This window comes from Anser brachyrhynchus (genome assembly GCF_964034855.1).
Source record: "Anser brachyrhynchus genome assembly, chromosome: 1".
NCBI lineage: Eukaryota > Metazoa > Chordata > Aves > Anseriformes > Anatidae > Anser > Anser brachyrhynchus.
The window spans coordinates 200,407,819-200,431,177 of record NC_137694.1 but is presented as its reverse complement, the minus strand read 5'-3'; the positions used below and the strand labels follow the sequence as shown (position 1 = coordinate 200,431,177).

Below are 23,359 nucleotides of genomic sequence, written 5' to 3'. Positions count from 1 at the left end.
CTTCCAAGTAAACATGGGTATTAGCTGTTGGCATTAGTACGCTATGCATTGCTTAATGAGAGGGCGGAAAACACAGCTACAACTACCGAAACCTTCTACAGGACACTAGAGTCATGGCCAACAAAAAAATCTCAAACGGTGCTCTACGTTCACCCCCTTCTGAAAATGAAATCAGATATGGCTTCAAATTAAGAGCTTGAAAATAATATTGCTGTAAGAGTGTCACCGAGAATGAGCTAGACTGAGTGTAACATTGGGAAGGAAAAGGGCACCGATTTTACATAAACACCTCTGAGCTCTGCCATCGTAACCTCCCAGGCAGAGGGCTGCCCACCGCCTTCTGCACAGGTTCGGTTCACATCCACCACGTCGCCTGGCCAGGATTTCCAATGCAACTGAGATGATGGAAGAGGAGAAAAAAAAACATAAATCTCTTCACAATTGAGATTTTTCAGTCATTCATATTTTATGTCATCCTCTTAAATATTAAAATGAAGATTTTAAAATTAAACTGAAGCGTACAACGATATCTCGGTGAGATCGTGCATTTAATAAAAACCACTCCAAGTTTCTGACAATGCCATCACCACACACACACAGGCTGAGCCTTGTCACCACGTGGCTGCGCCTGAAGGACTGAGCACTGGGATGATTTATTACAGAGGAACCCCCCCGAGGTTCCCAAGAGTACTCCCCCAGGTTGTATCGCCCCAGAACATCCCAGAAAGCAGGGCTGGTAAGAACCTGGAGCTAGCAACCGAGTTACAGTTCTGCAGGCAAACAGAAGAAACTAAAACTGAAGATTAACTAAGTTTATAACTAGATATTAAGAGGAAGCAAGTCCACTTTGCTACAGAAAGATTTGGTCTTCTCAGCACACGCTGCCTATCGCATTCAACTACTCCCTGTCCTTGACAACACTGACATACAACTTGTGCAAGTTACAAACCACCGCCGTCACAAACACAGGCTGTTTTGGAAAGCAATCCAAACAATCGAAGCATTTACTGCAAACCAGCTTCTCTCTCCTACTATTTACAAGGCGGCCAGCAAAAGGAAATGCACACGAACAGAAAAACATTCATGAAACACAAACTGGTTTAATTAAAACTGAAAAGGAAAGCATACTGAAGGAATAAAAACTCCCGATACATAGCAATTATTAATTATGAAGCTGTTGACAATCTTGAAAAAGCATTTGGGAATTCATGACCAAATGTTCAGCCTTGAATTCAGAGAGAGACGGGGCGGGGAGGGGGAACAACCATGACTTGCCAAGTCCTTCAGCACCAAAGCACATAAAACTGTACTACTTGATGTATTTTTCCATGAACTTTTTGTGAAATTCTGATCGCAGAGTATCATTGACGAATCTTTTGTCCTTTTTTGTTTCATCTATCCCCTTAGCACAATTCTTGAAGACAACATCATCATCCCATCTGAAAGTAAAGAAATGTTGAACTTTAGTGAGGTTATATGAAAATTCAGTGCAATTTATAAAAATATTTAAACGCCATTTGGCCCTCCCATTTAGAAGAGCAACGAGTCATTAGGAGTGGATTTTAGTCTTTAAAAAGAAAAGATCTGTTCTTCTAATCCAAGCCATCTTCTCTATGCTTTTGAGCTAGAAGCAACAAAAATATCTGTGGATTAAAGGTTAATTTCTCTTTGCAGAAAATATTGGATATTTGAGCAGAGCAGAAAACAAACTTTAACGGCCCAGAATTCTGATAAACGCAATAGTAATTGGAATATCTGCAAACAAGAACCCTATTCAGAAAAAAGACTGTTAATTGCAGTTACCCTATAAATATAAAGCTACATTTTAAAGAGAAGTACTACATCAAATTTCTCGAGGAACTTTGGTCCTGCTACTTTTCCTATCAATATGAACAAAGTCACAGACACAATTCTCAATCTGTTTTTTGTTTTTGTACCACAAAGTAGCAGGATGGTTTGTTCAGAGAAACGAGCAAGACAATCACTACGTGCCTCTTCGTATTCCGATTTCATATCACGCTGTTTCAAGATTTGAGGAGGGAAATTATGACATTTACAGACTCTCACAGCAACGTGAGGGAGCTAAGGGGTGGACATCACAGCACAGGCTGCACCCTACCTCCTCTTCACTTTGAAGTTTGCTTGAGGCTGTGCCGGGCCGGTGAGGTTCAGCAGCGGGTTGCCACTTAGGATGTTCTCCATTCGAATGCGTTCTTCTTCAGCCTTTTGCTCTTGCTCCTGAGAACCAGAAAAGGATAGATTATTTTTCTGGGCCACTTTTATGATTTAGTTGGTAGAGAAAGATAAAACGTTATTTAGCTGCAAACACCCACAATCATAGCTCAGACTTTTCAGAGCGTTTGACGCTTGTGTACGACTGGAATACGGACAGAAGCAGAGATACACTAAAGAGCTTAACGTTTCTAATAAACCCTCCATCTAGCAATGCTCATTTCTGCTCTACTTACTTCTGATGTCCCATCAAATATTCAGTTAGACTCTACCTTTACTATTTACATATTTATTATATGAAAAATTGTATACAGATTAAAAGATTTGCCTTGTCCTCATGAGAAAAGGGAATACCTTACACTGTATTCACTAGGTGGAAGAAACCTTCCAGCTTCTTGAAACCTCTCTATCATCTTGAGCAATCTGCTTGGATTTTACAGCTACAGCTTCCCTAGGGACTGATTAAAAAGAATATTTACTTCTCCTTGTGCTGCTAGAAGCATGCAACTCAAGCCTAAGCAAAGCACTGCGCTAGAGCAACACGAAGTCGATTCTGCTGCCCACGCTTACAAGCTGTATTAATATATGTAGTGACTTAAATGCTCAGACTTCAGAATGATAACACTCATTTTACATCACTATGCTTTGCCACACCCTTTTGAATGTATTACAAGGGTTGTTCTTTGATGGAAGTACCAGAAGGAAAACAAAATTTTCTCATTTGGATGACTAACTACGTTTCCCCCTCCCTGCATGCTGAAGTATGGTCTGACAACAGCCTAGTTAAAAAAAAAAACACGTCCAAGTCTCATTAGTGCCACAGGAAACTCAAAGCATTGCTTTTATAAATTATACAAATGAAAGACAGAGATCACGAGTAAGGTTTATGTTCAAAAGTGCAGCAAATTCACGGCTGAGGGCTGCTATGGGACCCCAGAAGAGGAAATGTTTTTCTTGATGATAGCATTTACAAGGTTTAAGTGCTAAACTTGAAAACTGATACTAGCCAGAGTTCTCTAGCTTCAAACACTTAATCAAAACTAAGTGACATATTACTAAAACTATCTACAGCTTGCAGTGTTTTTCAATTCCACTGGCCGCGTATGTAGAAAATTCCTCTAAGACAACCCAAGCCTCCTGAGAACAATCCCAACTTACCATATATACAAATACCAGACTAGGCAGGGGCACTGGTAAAGGTTTTACCTTTCAAAGTCCGCCCGAGTTTTACTTATGAAAAAGCAGCTACCATTAGGCTGCTTCTCACAAACACTTTGTGACTAGCTGCAATTAATTGCCAGTGGAGTGGAAGAGCTCCCCAAAAGAGCATGTTGCTTAAAAGCACGGCACTGCTTCACGACAACCCCATCACACCCTTACCCAAACACGTGGGTAGGCAAAACTTGCTCTTTCTGCGCTGTCAACGGAGCTTTCACACAAACTGCAGCCGCGAACGTTATTAACATAAATAAACTAAACTTCTGCGTTCCACACACGGGTCTAAATCCAGCATTTGCATTCCAACACCACTTGTTACCAACCCAGTAAATAAACACAGAAATCAAAGATATTTTATATAGAGCAGCAACTTCCCCGTTTTAGAATTACAAACTCAAATTACATATTTGTTTCCTTTGTGGATTACACAGGAGAAATGCCTGCAACCTCTTTGTCACGGTATGCTGGCCTTTGACTTGCCATTTTCTTTCCTCGTAACATGGAGGAGCCCACATGAGCACCATCAGATGTGTTGCTCTCCAGGTCAGGTGCGCCCACCAGCGCTCCAGCAGCCCTCAGGCTGCCCAGCACATCCACGTCACCCAGCCCCTGGTGCCTATGGAGGACTTATTTGAAACCAAGCAAAAACTTTGACATTGATAGGAGTGAAAATAAATAAATAAACATATTATATATATATAATGCATATATATAATATATATATATACATATATATATAAAATAATTCATATATATATATGCATCATTATTGATTTTCAGGTTACTCCCAAGAGATTGCGTTTAATCCCATTTGGCAAATCTACAACAGGATGCAAACACGCCAAGCGCTCTGTGTTGTCCAAAAATAGGTAGGTTCTGCCTCATTAAACCTGAATCTCTGTTGCTCCATTAAAAGTCAGACTCCAAATAAAAAAAAAAAAAAAAGAGATCTGTAACTTGGTACAGATCTTAAAAGTAAATGAGAATGTTACAAACGTAAAAATCATACTGGATGGTACTCAAGAGAAACTAGCACTAATAACAGCATTCTAAGAAATTACTCCTCTGTTGACAAAAGTTTCTGCAAAGAGAACTTCCTTCAAGTCCTATAAATGCAACCATCAGAGCCGTTTTCCATTTCAGAGCTGAACTCCAGGGAACTCTTCTCAAGGTGGCATGCAGAGCACAGCACATCAGATTTCTAAGACGTCAACCTCGGCAGTTATCCAGCTGCTGAACCTGAATGCACAAGTGCACGTTTAATTTTTCTATAATAAGATTTTAAAACAGCACGTAGGCATCATCCTAACCGTTACGTTTTGTATAACCCATGTAATACCCTTCAGTCTCAGCCTGACATGTTTTGCTTTCTGATAATGAAAAACTATCATCAGCCTGACGTGTTAAGATTTGGTGACAGAAAAATAAAATCAAATTGAAGAGTGACATAACATTTTTAAGAAGCATTATACTACAAGGAGTAGTGCAAGAGCAGGACTTAGCTCCAGATTAAGCCACCTACACTTAGACATCTGCCTGTAGGCATCTGAGCTCACATCTCAGAGGAGATCTGGAGAATACAGCGTGGTGCCAAGAGAGCTGTGCTGCTCACCCTTACTCACGCACCCGGGGAACTAACCACGCTCCGGGCTCCGCCTGCTGCACCGGCTTTGTCTCCACTGCACCAGAATGGAAGCTCGGGTGAGTAAGCTGTACGTGCACCCCAATTTGGCATTTCAAGGGCAACTGAATCCTGTCTAAAACAGCAAATTCCTGCTAAAAATCTACATTGATTCAAGTCACATACAATTCCAGAGGACTGAGGGCAGCAAAAAAAAATCAGTCTATTAATAAAAGAAACAGAAAGGATGATAATAGGAATTTCAAATTATGACATTTTACTTTTGCACCTCATAAATTATTAGAAACAACTAAGAACACAATGCTAACAGAAGCTGTCAGATCTTTCAGAGAGACAGCAGGCAGAAAACATCCAGGAATCTTATTTCAAAGATTCATTTTCCCTATCTGCTGCAAGTGATGCCGCAGAGCCCCTGGGCACTTTGTTGGCTGCTTCGCCGCTCTGTTGGCGGACAGAACTCTGCTTTCCTTTAGACCTGCAGAGACAGCACAACCACAGGTAGGAACAAACTGCGTAAGCTTATCTTTGTCATTAAAGATCGACAGATTAGAGCCTGAAAGCAAACGGGGAACAGATCTGTTGGTAAGACATCGCCAGACTCAGTCACTTCACAACGACGACGCGGCGGCTTATTTCTGGAATTCCATCATTCTGAGCCGCTCTAGGCTGGATGACATGTCAACGTGTTTGCTACAACAGATTTAGGATGTAGGCTCATTCTGAAGATTAGTCTCGAGGATTTTTGTATCGTTTAGCTTTACTAAAGCCTCCCCAGGAAGGTATGCAGAAATTAAGAAATAGGTTAGTTATTCAATTTTGTATCTTAGAGACAAGGCACTGAGGAAACACAAGGTGTAACTCACGGTGGTGTAAAGTTGACATTTACACTCAAGCTAATTTATACACTCCGGCCAGAGCTGTAAAATCCCTCATCTCCAGCCAAAAAAAGGTTTTCGTTACATTTCAGAATTTTCCACATCAATCTTCCACTGCCCACTCCTCCAGTGGAAGCTGGGACGCTCCAGGCGACGGAGCATGGGTTGTATCAAACCAAACAGACCAGACACAACCTTCCTAGCTGTCTGAGCTTCACACCTCTGGGGCACGAGAAAGCACAGCTGTTTGCAAAATAAGCGGCTCAGCTTCCTCCAAAGCCTGCGTTGTTCTCCTGCATGGTGGAACAAAGGCATATCAAGTTAAAACACTATGGGTGCAACAAAGCTACAATGGGAGAAAAGCCTAAGGGAGAGAATAGCATATCTCTGTTCACTCCACCCTTTTAAAAATAACGTTTCTTTGTCTGCCTTTCCGTTCTGCGAGATGAGGCATACAATTCTTTTCCTAAACTGTTTTAGCAAAAAAAAAAACAAACCACCCCACCACGCTGCAGGTTATTCCATCACTACATGCAGCAGTGTTGTACCAACTGTTTGCAGGGATGACTCAGAAGTCAGCCACGTTGGTAGGAAGCAGCTCCTTCCTTTGCTGCCACCGTGGAAGTGGCAGAGGCAACAGAAGGGGAATATTATGGTGTGGGGAGTAAGACTGGACTGGAAGAGGGAGCCCCGTGCCCCAAGGAAGGAAGGAGATGGAGATGATGCTGTGCAAGGTGGGTGTCACAGCAAGTCTCCACTGCATGACTGAACTCGTCACGGGGGGAAAAAGCAGAGGTGGACAAAGCTATATTAACCTTAACTGAACAATTATTCCTTATCTTGCTGCAAGAATAACAGTCCCTTGGCATACTTGTTTCTGACCGCAAAGGAAAGAAAAACAGTATTGTTACCATGGTTATTTTTCTTTTAGTATAGTTCCTACCCTTAGCACAGAGCAAGATTACTTTTACAGAAAGTGCTGAAATTCCTGAAATGACTCCGTTATATTAAAATAAGTTACCCTGCTCAGTTCGTACAGAAGTGCAGTTGCAGAAAGTCTGAAATATCCCTGTTTCACTGAAGACTAAAAACCACAAAACCTTATTTAAGTGCTAATTTTTGAATGGCAAACAATGACAGCAGGATCCTTAGCAGCATGGAACATAACTTAATAATACAGAGATCAACCCCGGTAGTATAATCCCACACAAATCACTAACTCTATGCAATACAGTGATTCAAATAATTGTTTGAAACTCCAAAAAATAAACATAGAGAGTAACTGCAGTGCCTATACGCAGATTTGTTGTCATTCTCCCCACAAGTGATGGGACGTTGCCATTAGTTCTCGACAAGGGTAAGCACTGCTAGCATGCCTCACAAGCATTTAATGAAGAAATATACTCCATCATCTGCTTGTGCTTCTTCATTGAAATCATTTCTTAATCACTCATTTGGCACTCTAGTCTTAGTTATGCTCTTAAAATTTAAGTGAAAGGGTTAAAATCAAGATTCATTTAATGTATTAATTGAGAGAAGTTGAGGCTACAACACAGGATAGAGCTAAGATCTACTTTGGCCATTAGTAGAGAATTACATGCGGTTACAGAGAAGCACTTGGTGAAAAGAAACTGTAATATAACAAACCAGAAACTTCACGTCTGTTCTCAGATAAGTATAAAATGACTGGATGTTAAAATAGCTTTGCTGGAACTGTGCATGTACGTTCAGCAGCTCGCTGGTTTGAGGTTTGTTTTTAATTATTTCGATTTACCTTTTAAGGAAGTCTTGAAAATTGGAAATTAGGAGTGCCGTAACGCTGAATTTGGAATACTGAAACATGTTCCCATGAAACCTATCCATGGATGGTTAGCACAGGCAGCGGATCTTGTGTTTGTACAGTTTTAGACAGATCCAGAATTATTCCACAGACAAGGCTCCCAAAACCAAAGATTTGCTGGTCAGTTCAGTCTCTACTAGAAACAAGCTAGGTTTAAATTGGTTAAAGAGGTTAAAACTGCAGAGGGCAGGAGAAAATCAGGATGTTTTTTTAAGACATTTAGAGTAATTTTTTTGTTTCTAAAAATTCAAGGGAATTTAAGCATTTTGAGATATTAAAAGGCTTTGACAACAATCTTTTATTTGGTTGAAAAACTATTTCCTTCACAGATTCAAGGAAATATCAGCATGAAGGAAGTTAGGACCTCTTAACACTAACATTTACCTAAATTAAAGGTTTTTGGTGGAAATTGCCATTACCACATGAGGGAAGTTAACACAGAACATGACGAATGAAAAAATAGCACATTCCTATCTTCCATTTCTTACTGCCTGACCAGAAACGCACTTTAAAAGGAGCAGTCCTCCTTTCACGGCAACTTAAATACTGAGCACCAAAGTGATGGGTGAAAACAGGTAACAAAAATACAGCATTTACTGTATTTAAAGTCTCAGAAATAATTAGGCTAACAGTTTTGGATAGAATAACTAAAGTATCAGAGAACAATTTACATACAGCACAAATTTGGGTTACAGTACTACATTTTAGTTATGTCATCTTTCCCAAGAACTGGCACAGGCACATTAATTTGCCTGTGTAACAATAAAGGGATGTGAGAACAACACGCAGAAGAGTGAAGAGGCATTCACTGCTGCTTCCCTTTTGCCTTGCCACCAGTTTACCCAACCTGTCCACCGGGGACAACGCTGCTCCAGCAGATAAACCAACTATTTAGGTGGCTTAGGATTAACAGCAACTACAATTAAGAGTTTACACGAGACATTATCCTGAAGTCAACCGTATTACTACTATAAAGTTACTTACAAAATGAGGTTTAAATCACAGTTTGCAACACATGATAATATGAAGTCCACATATATCATACGAAAGGGGATTTATATAAAATGGCTACGAAACGCTTTGTCAATATTGCCTTGTTTTAAGGACATGGGAAACGGCATTATCTAAACAGATTGCACCCCTGAAGACAACATAGGTAATCTTTTCTAAGTAAACCCTTACTACCAAAAATTCTTTCCAACACTGCACTCTGCTTTGGTTTTTACTTTTTCATGAACATACTCTTCGTTCCCTACACTCAAAAAAACTACCCCCAAGAAAATAAAGTTCCAATTACTTCAGAGCACTCACTATTTAATAGAGATGTCACTTTTTAAGAGGCCATTTTAAAGGTTAATTTTAATTAACCACCACACAGTGGAAAGACGAACGGAGTAGGTAGTGAGTGCGCAATAATATACACTACTGCAAATATCTAATAATTGTTTCAGGGCTGAAACAAAGGGATTCTTTTCAGATAAATGTACATGCATTAAGTATTCACATAGCATGGATGTTGTAAGCCCTACGTTTCATGGGTGGGGAGCACCCATGAAGACACAGAATAATGCCAGTTAAAAGACAGTAAGATGAAACAAGTGCTATAAGAAATAATTCAGAGCTCTTAGCACCCTCTAGTGACAGAATAGGAACTTTGTAGGCTGCTAACAATCCTGCTTTCCACAAATGAACAGATAAGCATGTGCGTGGTTGTGTGCGCTGTAATTTACTACCATTATTTTCCCAAGGCAAGTTCTCTAAACTGAAGCGTGACAAAAGTTACTCTGCTTGTTCTAGATGTATAATTACAACACAGAAGCAAACTGAAAACGTACACAGATACAAGTTTTCACTTCAAACCCTCTGCACCGTTAGTTGAAGGAGCAGCCTTTCCTTTATGTTGCTACCCTTAAATTGAATTTTAGTACACTTCAAACAAAAACATGAGGAAGGACTGTTGCCAGTGTTTTCAGGTCATTTTTGCCATGTTATTACTGCAGGACACAATTTCATTGCTGTGTGATGCGTGACAAATGCCTATGCCAAGAGATGAGAGATGCTTCAGCTACAGTTTAACTTAAAAGACCATTTGCGGGCCAGATGGAGAACCAATTACCAACAGTCTTTTAAGGAAAGTTTCTACATTGAAGCAACATAGTACAGCTTTTAACCTCCCAAACTACTTCAAGATTGAAGACTTCACTGGTTTTTACAGGCCTTGTTGACTCTAAATACAGGTTAACTTCCATACTGTTAGCTAGAAGAGTAGTCAAGCACTACACCGGTGCCTGCAGCAGCTGACGTTATTCTCTCTTAGCTGTTCCTAGTGTCTGCTAGAGGCTATGCCCTGTTTACTAACTCTCGTGGGGAGCAGCTGACTCTCGTGGAGAGCATTCGTGAAAAAACATTCCAGCTATAAGGGTGCGTGTTAAGCTACAGAAAAGCTACGAGTAGTTCAGAGGTATCAAAACATTATGTTGTCAGAGCAGCAAAGATCCTGATCAGCATTTAATGCATTTACTTAGCACATGCTAAAAACTATCTCAGATTACTTTATATAAAGATGATAGATTCCACATTAGTGTCAAAAAAACTAACAACACCATATAAAACTACTCAGACCAAAGTATGTAACTTTTTTTTTCAAAAGCACTAAAACCATTTAAGCCCTACCCAAAAAAAGAAAGAGCTTACTCAAAGAGGGAATGCTGCATATATCCACCAAATTTTGTGCACCTCCATAGGTAAAGCGTTTCAGCAGTGCCAGTGAAATATTTGGACTGCAAACTCTAGTGCAACACTGTGTTAGAGCCAATGCACTGCATCCTGACCACTCATCATTTTGCTAACACTGACAATTCCCAGAAACAGTCCCTACAGTCCTCCCATCAGTCAAAGATTTCAGTAATGAACTCCAGCCCAACCATCTCTTACACCAAGGAGGTGGGGGAGTCAACGGCGTAGGAACTGCAGGCCATAGGCAAGTTGATTTACCACATCCTGAAAAGATTATCAGCCATGTTATTAATTTTTGTGGAGGCATTTTTCAAATAAATTCATCCATGTACAATCACATCAAAATAGTTCTGGTTTATAGTTACAGCTGGTGCTTCTTGCCAAGGCAACATAGGACTAGTGTTGTAAAAAGATCAAAAACTTTAACAGAAGCTGAAGCCAGAATCAAAAGCAAAGAGCGCACTGATATTTTTAATTCATGAACAAAAATGGCACATTTCTTTTTTCCACAAAAGCTAGTTAACAAATGAAATTCCACTGGATGATAACAGGTAGGTCGCCAATGCCATTATACGGTTTGGTACGACAGCTGCCTTCAGAGAAGGACTTGCTTGTTAAAAGCAAGATTGTCTTCAGTCAAATGCCTCTACAAAGCACTGGGAAAGTAAATAAAACATTTTGGTAAAACATTCACCCGTAAATGTGTCTGCTGAAGAAAAAAAAAAAATCTTGACAACAATTATTAGAGAGAAGAACAAAACCATCAGACTCCACTAGAGAAGTTTGTTTTGAAGTGCTGTGAGCTTGGCTCTTACTTCATGTACCAGTTCTCCCTTATCCTAATACCTGAGGCAGAAGTTTTGATAAGCATGTTTGCACAAAGCAGATGCTCTTCAACAGGTGAGATTTTACCTTTCGAGCCTGTTCCTCAGCTCGCTCCTTCTTAATTTTTTCCAGTTCAGCCAGAAGAGCTGCAGTGTCATCATCATCACTGTCTTCCAAGTCCTCATCTTCATCATCCTCCTAGCAGCAACAAAAGGAAGCGAGTAGTAGTTCATTTATTTCGTTTAATAAATACATTTTGAAAATAAATGCATCTTTTAATTCTGAAGATTACCGCAGAGATGTACATCTGATTTGAGAAAAAAAATATTATGAGAAGTCCCCCAGACTGTACTGGCTTGCCCAGCTAGGGCTGTAGCTTCTTGCTGGCTAACTTCTGATGTGGGTGCTTGGTAAGAGCAGTAATTATAATATAAATAGTTTATTTGTTCCTCGACAGTAATGTCAAGACTAAAATATATCTTTGCGCTTTTTGAATTTCTGCAATTCATTTTTTTTAAATAATATTTTAATAATTCAAATGCTACTTAGCTGACAGATTCCAGAGAATGACTGGCCTCGATCGCTCTCTAATCATTGTAACATAAATCATTACGACAGCATGCCTGAATATCCCAGCCAGTATTGTTGGGACCAAATATAGCAGGATAAAAACCAAGCAAACAAACTAACACCCCCCAGCATACTGTCAATCCTTAGACAACCCTGAGACATCGCTGTAAGTAAAGGAGCCAAGAGCAAGAACTCATTGCTCACGCAGACAGTCAGTGTACCTCAACAGTTCTGCTTTTGGGGAATTCTAACTAACCCAGTATTGCCTGAGTCTAAAAACCGCCAATATTTTAGGTGGTATTTTCAGTTCTCTAGTTTTTTGTGTGCTAGGAGTCACAGCACACTCGCTCCCTCTAAGAGCACCACTGCAGCGTGGAACAGAACCCTCTGAAGCACTCTGGACTTCTGCCAGAGCAGAGTAACTGAATAAGGAAACTATGCTGGAAGCAGTTGTTAGTTACCTGTCTTAAATCTTTAACATCGCTAAAAGTACATGTTCTATTAATAGCAAATCCCCAAGGCAGGACAATGAAAGGAAAGAAGGCAGAAAAAGACACATACATCAGTAAGAGGGTCATCCGCGTCAAGATTTGCTGCAGGAATCTGGTCTAGTCGAGGCTTCTTGGACACAGAAGATGATGTCGTGTGCTCTAAGGGACAGGATTAAAAAAAGTGATTTCACTTAACAGCATCTGATGTCAGGAAACAAAATTTTCATTAACAAGTTGTCTTGCATTAGAATAAGATACGAGCTCGTGCTTAATTTTTCCTCACCTCTCAATCTTAATGCCTGTGCTAATTCCCTTGTATCCTCAAACAAACTAACGTCCCCAAACTTACTATTTAGCCTCTAAGTGGTTTTTGAATTTACTACTTCAAGATCAAAGAAGAACAGAAGGAAAAGCTGTGAAGAAATATCTTTATTCGATATATCCAATTGCAGTGCTTCCACTGTGGACCACCCCAAAGCATTACTATTATCTAGTCTGGTCCAAAAGATACCTGTTTTTATCTGTGGATTTGAAATCCCTGTAATACTTCCCTACACTTCACAACTAAACCTCAAGTATCTAAATTCTGTCAAGCTTAATATTAAAAACGAGTATTTCTCAAAAAAAAAAAAGAAACCCACCACCACCCACGCCTTTGATTTTCACTGCACACGAACAGAACCAGGTACAACAGTGCATTACTTCACTAGAAGATGAGTCATTCCCCTTCTCCTTCCTGTCTCATTTGTCCAAGTACAAAAAAAGGCCTTTATTAACTGCACATACTTGTTGCCAAACCATTACAATCATACTGTACCAGCTGGCCTGCACGATGGCCTGTGCTTTTCTACTGGCTGGCCTAGATTTTCGCTAGCACGAAGCCAGCGTGAAAGGCAGCGGACATTCCCTTGCAGGTCAACAGCTCTAAACTATCAGACCAATACCCTAAATTCTGCCCTCATGACATGCTGTCTGCAACCAGAAACTTGTAACACGGAATTCTGTGCAAATGCGGTGTCACACGAAAGTGTTATTTCTTGATAAAGGGCTGGTTTTACCTCTCGTTGGTCTGTCTCTATTCTTTTCTCTTGCGGCAACCCGTTCTCGCTCCTCCAGCTCCCTCCTGAAATCACGGTTACGCACCTCTTCAGGAGCATCCTGAGTGGTCTGTCTGAAATAACAAGGCGGGAGAGAAGCTGAAGTTTGAAGGAGGCCAGTAAACCCAGGGATGAACAAGTTAAGTGCAGAGAATAAGAGCTGGGTACACTGTAGAGATGTATTTCTTCATTCTCTCTTCACCGGTCCCCTTCCCTGCACACATTGCACACACAGACATACAATGACATATACACAGGTTCCTTCCAGTGGCTCTTGAATTAAAAAAAACTACATAAATTCCTGCAAAAACAGGCTGACTGCACCCATCTCCCGTACATATTTGTAAATCTGTTCTCCTGCAGTCCAGGCTGACATCTAACAGGTCAACTTTCCTCACAGTTTTATCATCTCAAGTTGCTGCTGCAAAAAAATCTCTAAGGCTTTTAAGTAAGACCAAAACTCGAGTATATGTTTCTCAAATCTTTTCCCCCCAGGAGAAACAGGATAAAGCCCCATGCCTGGAGAGAAAGAAAAAAGAAAAAAAAAGCTGGGAGAAGCAGCAAAACACTAGCATTAGCGAAACACGTTGCAAATACACCTTTTTCTCTCTATTATATAACACACGCTGGCCAAAAGCAACAGCCTATTTATACTTGAGTCACACTGCATTCCACCCAGAGTGTGCTGGATTTTTGTGGAAACCTTGAAGAGAACTAATGAAGAAAAAGCAAGCAGCAATTCTTTTCACCTTTCTGTGAACCCAGTTCTGGAAATAAGAGTGCCTGAAGAAACCCAGACTCTAGCCATTATAAATACACTGTGTGCAAAGGCTGTCTTGATGATGGAGTATTTCATTTGCTTTCGTAATTAAAAACCTGAAATCAGAATCCCTGACATGGCTGCGGAAATCCCCTGAGGCCCCGTGTCATTCAGGCAAGCCCGAGTGGGACTCAAACACTGCATCTTTCCTGCAGTGACGCAGGCCTGGCAATTTAACAAAGTCAACTTTGTATTAGGTTTTGGGGAGAAAGAACAGGAGACACTTAATGCCCCCTCCATCTCTCTTGCACACGCTTGGGGGACTTGTTAAAAACACACACTGCGTAGCCCTGTACGTATTTCTCCCCACACACTCCTTTCAAAACAACAGCCTCGTGTTCCAAACCCCTGTGCTGTTTAAAGAGGCAAACCACCAGCCATTTCTCCTGTAGTAACAGAATGCACTTGACAGTACTTTTTGTGCTGTTGACTTTGGTACTGTCCAAAAAAATCCCCTCCAACTCCCTTACCCACATGCATTCTTCAGAGGGGCAGGAGGGAAGAGGTGAAAGGGTAAGCATCTGCACAGCGAAAGTGCAAGTGGGAAACCTTAGCAGTAGTTTCCTGACAAGAATAACATCAGCTAGATGAAAACAATTTTAGGCTGACACAGTTCAGTTAAATTCTAGGTGCCTGTGCCACACTGACTCCAGATTTCAAATAATCTTTCAGCAGAGTATCGCCAATTTATTATGAATTTCAAACACAGGATAATATTTATGTAAAATCCTGTTATCTTTCAGACCGATTAAAGCAACTGCCTCTTCTAGGACCTGCACGAACCACTTGCAGTGTTTAGTATCAGCTCTTCCAACACCTGAGTGCTGTTCTATGATATCCCTGCCTCCTCTTAATGCTCCTCCCGAGTGGTTCTCAGCCAATGCATGACTCGACTTTCCTCCTTCTGAGACGTGCTCAATCTGATCCCACAGTGCTCTGCAAGTGACAGCACCTTGAATGGCTCAGTCGTCTCCTTCCACTCCCAAAGCTTTTCTTGTCACTCCACTGCCTGAAATACTTGGTCTCCAAAGCTCACCTTCTGGTGACTCACTTCCACAGCCAGCAGTACGCACCACTAAAATTAAACTTCTCAAACTTGCAGACCGTTTGGTCTCTTAAGTCTGCTTTGGAGACTTGCAGTTTCAGCCCACTCACTCAGCACTGCTGCACAGTATCTGGTCATAACAAAAACAACAAAAAGAAACATTCCTAGCCTGTTTTCCCATAAGCCAGACCAAACAGACAGTACTTACCTGTATTTGATTTTAGTATGAGACGGAAGGTCTCTGCTGGAGTACTGTTTGGATAGCTGGCTTAAGTCTCCTTCGCCTTTTCCTCTTCCTCCTCTCGCAGGTTCAAACGTGGGCCTTGCTGCTGTCGTCATTTTAGTGACTACAAAATCAAGGGCAAAAAGCAGCCATTAGAGCTTACAGAGAAAGGCAGTCACCAGAAGCTGCTACATTGTTCCCGGAACTGTAGCAACAAACCTCTAACCATCCCTTGGCACCCGACCCTTAAAATTTAAGGAGCTTTTTCCTTGACAGAATCTATTCAGATTTTCAAAAGAAAGTCTTTTCCAACACGACTGAAAGGTGGCATACAGATTTCAACGAGAATGCAAGGTCGTGTTTATACAGTAAATAAAATGCCAGGAGCCAGTCTCCTATCCTTAAGTCTCAGTGGTAAGCAAGTAACCAAACTCTTTCCCCTGGAAAAAGGACTGCCAAAAAATGTCTGCCTGGAATGATTTTTCCTTCGTTCCCTGAAGTGTGGCTCGGTATCATCGCCACCAATGCTGGCTGACACAGCTCACAGCATGCCCAGGATGGTGTCGGTAGTTAAACAGTGATGATGATCATGCAACCCGTACTCTCTAGCCCTTGCCCTGGCCCTGTCAGTTCTCCTGTGCAGGCACAGCACCAACATCAGTAATGTGGCAGAGCCCTGTGGGATTGCCCCGCGCAGAGCTCCAGCTGGACAGCAGAACTTTATGAAGCGCTAGGGGTAATGTTATCTCTGCAAGCACAAGGCTGACAGCTTCAACCATACGTAAACCACGTTCAATTAACAAAATATCCTGCTTGGGCAAAGGCAGAAGCTTTCAGCAGCTCCGTTTTAGAACCTGCAGGAACTCACCTACCACCAGCACGCCCTTACAATGGAATAAAGGGTGCCAAGAGCTGCAGCTGTGAGACAGGAGCAAACAGGCTCTGAGCAGCCTTGGCCACACGGACATGCTGTCAGCACGTGTTGCATGCGGTGCTGCTGGACAGGAGCTGGGGACCAGGAGCCCAAACCACTCAGCCAAGGCCTCAAGACACCACGGCCAATACACAACCACCGCCTGGCTGATCGACCAGTGCCACCTGAAACCTGTTACACGAAGCAGCACTCACTTCTGCTTCGCTGGGGCATGCACGCCCACTCACTACTGACTAAAGGACACCCACTCACCACTAACTTCACAGGCACAAACGCAAATCAATAAGGGAGCCAGCAGCTAGCCAGGCTCACTAACAACTGCTGACACCTTCCCAAACACCGTGTGAGCCAGCTGGGGCTCAGCACGGCCTCTACAAGACCTAAAATTTGCGAAAGCCGCTTGTTCTTAGGTCCTTTCTGTGCTAACTCTGTGTAAGGGGGATCTGTGCGCTCAGGTGAAGGACCAGGCCCAACCCCGAGCCCCAGCACCCCCCAGCAACCACCCCTGCTCCTTGCCGAGCCCAGCCCGCATTTACCTTGGCCTTAAAAGCCCCCCCACCCCCCCCGAACCCCCGGGGGCCGCCCGCTCTCGTCAGGTTTTGGGACCGCAGCACTGGAGAAGCCACCTCAGGGCCCACGGCAAGGCAGGGCCGCCGCGCTGCCTTCCTCAGCTCCCTCCCAACCCAAGCGACAACGAGGGGGCTTACCCCGATGTTAGGATGCCCCAGAGCCCTCCCTACCCCTCAGAGCCCCTCAGGGCCCCTCTCACAGCGCGGCCTCCTCCCGCAGCGCAGCCCGGCCCTACGCCGCCGCCATCATCCCGCCCAGCGCCCGGCAGGCGGAGCGCCGCGGGGCCCTACCATAGAGACGGCCCCGCCCGCCGTCATGGCTGCCCCGGGCAGGGGCACGCCCCAAAATGGCGCCGCGGCGCGTCCAGCAGGGGCGCCCTCTGTCCTCGGGGCTGGTCCTTTGCAGGCTGTTTATACGCGAGTTCACAAATAAGAAGTACAGGAACAGCTACGGGAGTGATAAAACCTCCCGGTTCTTCCCTTTGTTTAGCCGTGTGCATCGGCAACGTTAGCCTCCCCCCCTTACAGCAGTGCCCCCCCTTACAAATCCCCTCAAACTGCTGTGTTTTCACTGCTGTCCCATAAAAGTACCCTCAAACTGGTGTGTTTTCGCTGCTGTCCCCCCAGAATACCCTCAAACTGCTGTGTTTTCACTGCCCTCCCCTAAAAATACACTGGTGTGTTTTCACTGCTGTCGTCCCCCCCCCCCCCCCCCCCAAAATACCCTCAAACTTGTGTGTTTTCACTGCTGTCCCACCAAAATAACCTCAAACTGGTGTGTTTTCACTGCTGTCCCCTAAAAATACCCTCAAAATGGTGTGTTTTCACTTCTGTCCCCTAAAAATACCTCCCAAAAAGCCAAAGTGTGAATGAGTATCATTCAGTTATTAAACACAGTTTCTCTCTTGTGCTTGCCCTTGCTTTTAAATTGCATCTGGTTGCTAAACCTTTGTGAATCACATGAGGATATGTGAAGTAAAAGGTTCTTTTATGTATCTTGAGACCTCATAAATATATATACATGTCTGAGGGGAGCGTGTCAAGAGGATGGAGCCGGTCTCTTTTTAGTTGCGCCCAGTCACAAGATGAGAAGCAAGGAGCACAAAATGAAGCACAGGAGGTTCTGGCTCAATATGAGGGGGCACTTCTTTACTGTGAGGGTAATAAAGGACTGGGACAGGCTGCCCAGAGAGGTGGTGGGGTGTCCTGCTCTGGAGATATCCCAAACCCGCCTGGATGCCATCCTGTGCGATGTGCTCTAGGTGATCCTGCTCGGCAGGGGGTTGGACTGGGGGATCTCCAGAGGTCCCTTCCAACCTCGGCCGTTCTATGATTCTGTGATTCTGTGATCTGCAAATTAACACGGAAACTTTCCTGAGCTACTCTTCACCCAGTATGTAATTTAGAAGAGGGCCCGCAAGAGGTCCCCAAAGACATTGCTATGCAGAGAGCTACAGCAACTGATGACACCCTGTAGGCAGCAAGCCATCAACGAAAGCACTTGGAAGAAGTGGGCCCTTGTACAAAGAAACCACGTCCTGTTCTTGGTTTGTGTGAGAAGAATTTATAAACCAGCTCCGAGTCACACTGAACCTCGAGGAAGTCTGTGTTGTTTCCATTTGGATTGGAAGACACGTCTAGGGACAGCAGGAAAACACTCCCAATTGAGTACCCTGCCTCTGGGAATTTTGCTTTGATGAGTCTCTTTGTCTAAAGAGGTGCAAGGCATGTTTATTTACATTGTCTTTTATTATTTTTGGCTTGATTATTTCTTCAGAATTTGTCACCTACAGTGTTGCTCCAGTCCACTTTCCCCTTTGCATTTCCAGTACTTAGAAAATGACAGACTGGCAGCTATCCTTTTGGCTGGCAGCAAAGAAAATTTTCTACTCCTTCTTGACAATGGTAGAAGTTTTACATAGGTTATTTTAGGCAACTTAGCAAACGTTTTAAACTTCAATCAGAACATGTAGGTAGTAACGATAATTGCTGTGTCACTTTGTATGTCAATACTCAAGCATCCACAACTGCATTTTCTTATCTGCAATCCTCAGTCCGCATGCCTGGTTTGCTATTGATTTCACTACAGGCAGCTTAGACTCAAGACCAAACCTCTCAGAGGGGTCTGGCTTCCCAGCTGGGCAGTCAGGAATGCAGTGATGTCAGTCAGCAGACTACAGATCACAGCAACCTGAAATCGGTGCGTCATCCTGTGATGGCGGGTGTTATTCGTAAATTTATTAATATCTATCTATGGACTTCAAATCAGAAGGAACTGCTGAGCTAATGTGACCACCTTGATGCAGCAGAATGTTGCATTCTCCTCTGTTACCTGTCCTGAGGGCAGAGGCTACTGTTTGGTTGTAACGATCTGTCAGAAGGTATCAAGTCCTGTTTTAAAGACTTCAGGCACTGAAGAGACTTCTCTTGCTGTTGGGTATTAGTAAATGGCAAGAATCATTTAATCATCTGGATAGGGGATTACTTGAAGATGAGAGCTAAAAAATTGTCTATGCTCTGGATAGATACAATGATTCTTTAAATAAAGGAATGGCTTTTCTTCCTTTTTTTTTTTTTTTTTTTTGGCCTTTGGCTAAATTGTTCCCCACAACCCTGAGGTGCTTCCTCCCAGCTTGTGTATATAGATGTGAAATACAAATAGCTGTGGGTGCGTTTTGTGGTCAAGGGTCTGGATTCCTTAGAAGACTTGGGCAGTGAAGAAGGACACCAGGAGAGATGAGGTGCTTGACTCCAGATTCCTGAAAACCCCTCCTCTGCAGCAACACTGAACCTTCACAGGTCCACAACTTTTGATTTTAAACATCTCTAAATAACTATTTTTTATTATTTCTTTATTTATAATTATTAAAGATCTCTCAGTAATCATTGGATAAAAGCTGCCTGCACACTCGAGCTGGGGAATATATCTTATTTTTGTTAGGTGATGGTGTGGGCAGGATGCTAAACTTCTAAGACCTGAACTATTTCCAAACAAGTTCAAGACTGGCCAAAACTCCGTATGCTTACAGAATCACAGAGTGGTTGAGGTTGGAAGGGACCCCTGGAGGTCATCTGGTCTAACTCCTGTTCAAGCAGGGCCACCTGGAGCTGGTCCTGGGCTTTCCCCTTTTTCTTGCACTGGTGAAGGTCCTCACAGGGCAGCCCCTCTGCTGCATTCCCCTGAGCTCCTGGGATGAAGCATGCATGTCTGCATGAGTTGTTGGGACACAGTGACGTGAACCCTGTCTTGGGTTGTCACGGCACAGAGAGAGGGATGGAGAGAAGGAAAGCAAACCTGGGGGGTTCTCCTCTCATACCTCCTCCCATCCCACAAGGACAGGAATAGAAGATTAATTGAGAAAGAGAGTACGTATGTAGAAGGGAGCACCAGTCAAGTTCAGTGGTATGGCTGCTTGTCTGCAGGTGGGAATTCCTCAATTCCAGGCCTTGTTTACAGCGTTATGCATCAAAGCACTGTCAGATAAGGTAAACAACCAGACAATGACAAAATCCCAGGTCTTCCCTCTTTCTGTGCCTGCTTCAATCACAGACCAGCTCAAGACCACAGCTTTCTTTCTTCCCGTGTCACATTGAACCTCGGACCTCTCTGCACACAGTAATTTACATTGTGGATTTGGTTATTCCTCTGTTGAGCATATTGGCTGTGGCAACTCTCAGGAAGAGATTCTGTATTGCATGGGTAACATGAAAAGCAGGAAAATTCACAACTTCCCTTAATAATTTCCTCAAGTGATTAATTATCCTCACAGTTTAAAATGGCACCTCATTTGTTTTTAATTTCAGTTTGCTTGGCTTTATTCCCAACCATGAGTGCCTGCTGTGTTTTTCTCTGGTAATATGGAAAGCCCATTTTCTCCCTAGGTATTTACACTTTGCAATCTAGTTTTGCAACTACCTTTGCATAAGGAAAGCTGACTGGCCTCTTCTAGTCCCTTCCTTCTTCCCACCAGTTAATTGCCAGCTCTTTTTTGCTCTGTGTCCAATTTATCAACATCAGAAGTATAAGAACTATTTCATCCTTGGCCCCAAAAAGGTGAACTAGGGAGATAAGATCATTTTCCTCCCCCAGCTTTCTACACAGTAGTTGTTTATATACCGAAGGATCTCACTGGCTTTTCTTCCCACATCACTACAGCGGGTGCCTGAGTGCAGATGCATGGCCTTAGTGATTCTTAAATCCTTCCCAGGGCTGCTGCTTTCATCGTTAAAAATTTGCATGCAGTCTTTGATTCGAGATGAATAAACTTGTTTGGTTGTGTTAAGTGCATCTAGCTTGAAAAGAAATCCCTGCTGGTGTCACTGGCGTGGTCTCTTAGTCACCATCCCAAATTTTTTATGGTACATGTATGGTACATGTTTTTAGGGTAATTTTATACTTACTTGCAGATCACTGGTACAAATGCAGAGTAGCGGAGACCACTACACCAGTTCCTCTGGGGTCCTGTTAGAACCCCCTGCTTTTGGAGATGTCTCAGGGTCTGACACACTTGGAAAGGGATCTAACTCCTACCGCACAGTGCCCATTTTGTAATAATGACACTACAGAGCAGACATTTCATAAGCTCTTATTATGTTACATTAACAGGGCAACTTTACCGACCAAGATCCTGCTCCTGATGAAGAATGACAGTTCCCCAGGATCCACAGCATTCTGGTCTCTGGAGCTTCCCCCACGTTCAAAGATGTATTAATGTTCACACCAGGAGACCAATATTCTCTAGTTATCTCGGTGCTCCAGGATGCATGTACTTTAGCAAGTATCTGTTCCTCTTAAATGCTCGTCTTTCTCTGAGCTCACTGAAGGGCTGCAGAATACATCACTTCCTAAAGGAGAACAGAAACATTTACAGAAACCTTGTGCCTGTTTGGAAACTTAATAATGTTTTTCTCATCAACTTCTTGGCCTATAACATTAGGAAGATCTCTTATATTCCTAATGGACATTAAAAACTCCCTCTTAGCCTTGCCAAGGCAGGGTTTTTTTTACCCCCATTTCCTGTGTTATTTTTCTGTTCTTTTAAGCTTCTCATTTATACTTTTTGCTATCTCTTTCCCCTTTCTTCCATTTGTAACATTACTTCTATTTTTAACTGTTGCTTTTCACTGACTTTTTCTGACTTTTTCACTGACTGGGAACTTAGGCAAGGCAATATTCTTCCCTGAATCCCTGGGTCTCGTGCTGTAGGCTCTGAGGCCATCCTCTGCCCACCCCGAAGCACGGCATCGGGGCTGTATGTATGATCTGTGCTTTTAAAGCAGTGTGGGACTGCAAACAGCGCACGAGCATGTTTCCTGAGCAGGGCAGAGATTCAGTGCCCGAATGGAAATTTCTGTGCTGGAATTTTTCCCTTGCCTCCCTTCCTGTAAGAGCTTGTCTTTTGCTGTCCAGAGCGTGGATTGCACGGCTCAGAAACTTGATTTCTGCTTAGTAGAGGCCACAGCACATTTCCTCCCTGGGGACGAGTGTGCTTTGAAGGATCGGGCCTCCCACTGGGCCAGCGATGTCGGAAGGGATCGTCAGGAGTGGCAGCTTAGCGCAGGAATGCTCAGCATCCAAACTGCAGCCTTAAAAGCAGTTGGTGAGGAGTTGCTGTTTCCTTGATTGGGAAAAGAACAGAGGTCTGGCAGGGCTGTGACTCAGTCGGTGAGTCAGCGCGGGGCTGCTTTCCGATGAGGACATCTCGCAGGGTTAGCTCTCCGTCACACCCTCTCCTGCTCCGGTGCCATAAAACCCTTGTGCTGCTGTGAAACCCTCATGCTACTGCTTCTCCACACGCTCACGGAGTCATCCTGTCCCTGAACCTCCTCCCTTCTGCCTCCCACCCCGCTGTCCCTGTGCCGGTTTGCTTCTGTGCTCAATTGCATACCCTGCACTGCTGACTCCCATTGCTCCTTCAGGTTCAGGGTGGCATAACCAGGTGTCAATGGCTTTGCACTGAGGAAGAGACCTTGTAACTTGTTCACTACACAGAGAAAATCCCAGGATCAGCAGGAATCTCCTGCAAGAAAAGACACAGGGTGAGGACTTGATCTAGACCATCTCCGAGGTGCTACCACCTTCATCTAGCACTGCAGGCTCTGAAATGGGCTGGAGCTGCGCTCAAAGTCTGACACAGTGGCTTTGAGTGTGCTGTTTTAGTTAGGCTTATGTGGCAAGGGTTTGGTAGTGGGTGGTTGGGAGGGTTGGGGAGGCCACAGGGGTGGGTGGCCTCTGTGAGCAG

The 23,359-nt window shown here is 43.3% G+C and overlaps 1 protein-coding gene across 2 annotated transcripts; it reads right to left on the bottom strand.

Annotated features, from left to right (window-relative positions):
- Positions 1-1,080: 1,080 nt before the first annotated feature.
- CWC15 (CWC15 spliceosome associated protein homolog) lies at positions 1,081-17,443 on the bottom strand. 2 transcript variants are annotated; one of them, XM_080588737.1, is made up of 7 exons: positions 17,409-17,443; positions 15,600-15,738; positions 13,488-13,600; positions 12,500-12,588; positions 11,456-11,566; positions 2,120-2,238; positions 1,081-1,439 (listed from the first exon to the last, which is right to left on the bottom strand). In XM_080588737.1, exons 2-7 carry the CDS (start codon positions 15,728-15,730, stop codon positions 1,310-1,312), a joined length of 693 nt encoding a protein of 230 aa, XP_080444863.1. In that variant the 5' UTR covers positions 15,731-15,738; positions 17,409-17,443; the 3' UTR covers positions 1,081-1,309. The 2 variants fall into 2 exon arrangements, with proteins under 2 accessions (XP_080444863.1, XP_080444862.1); XM_080588736.1 differs by having other exon boundaries at positions 17,256-17,411.
- Positions 17,444-23,359: the final 5,916 nt, after the last annotated feature.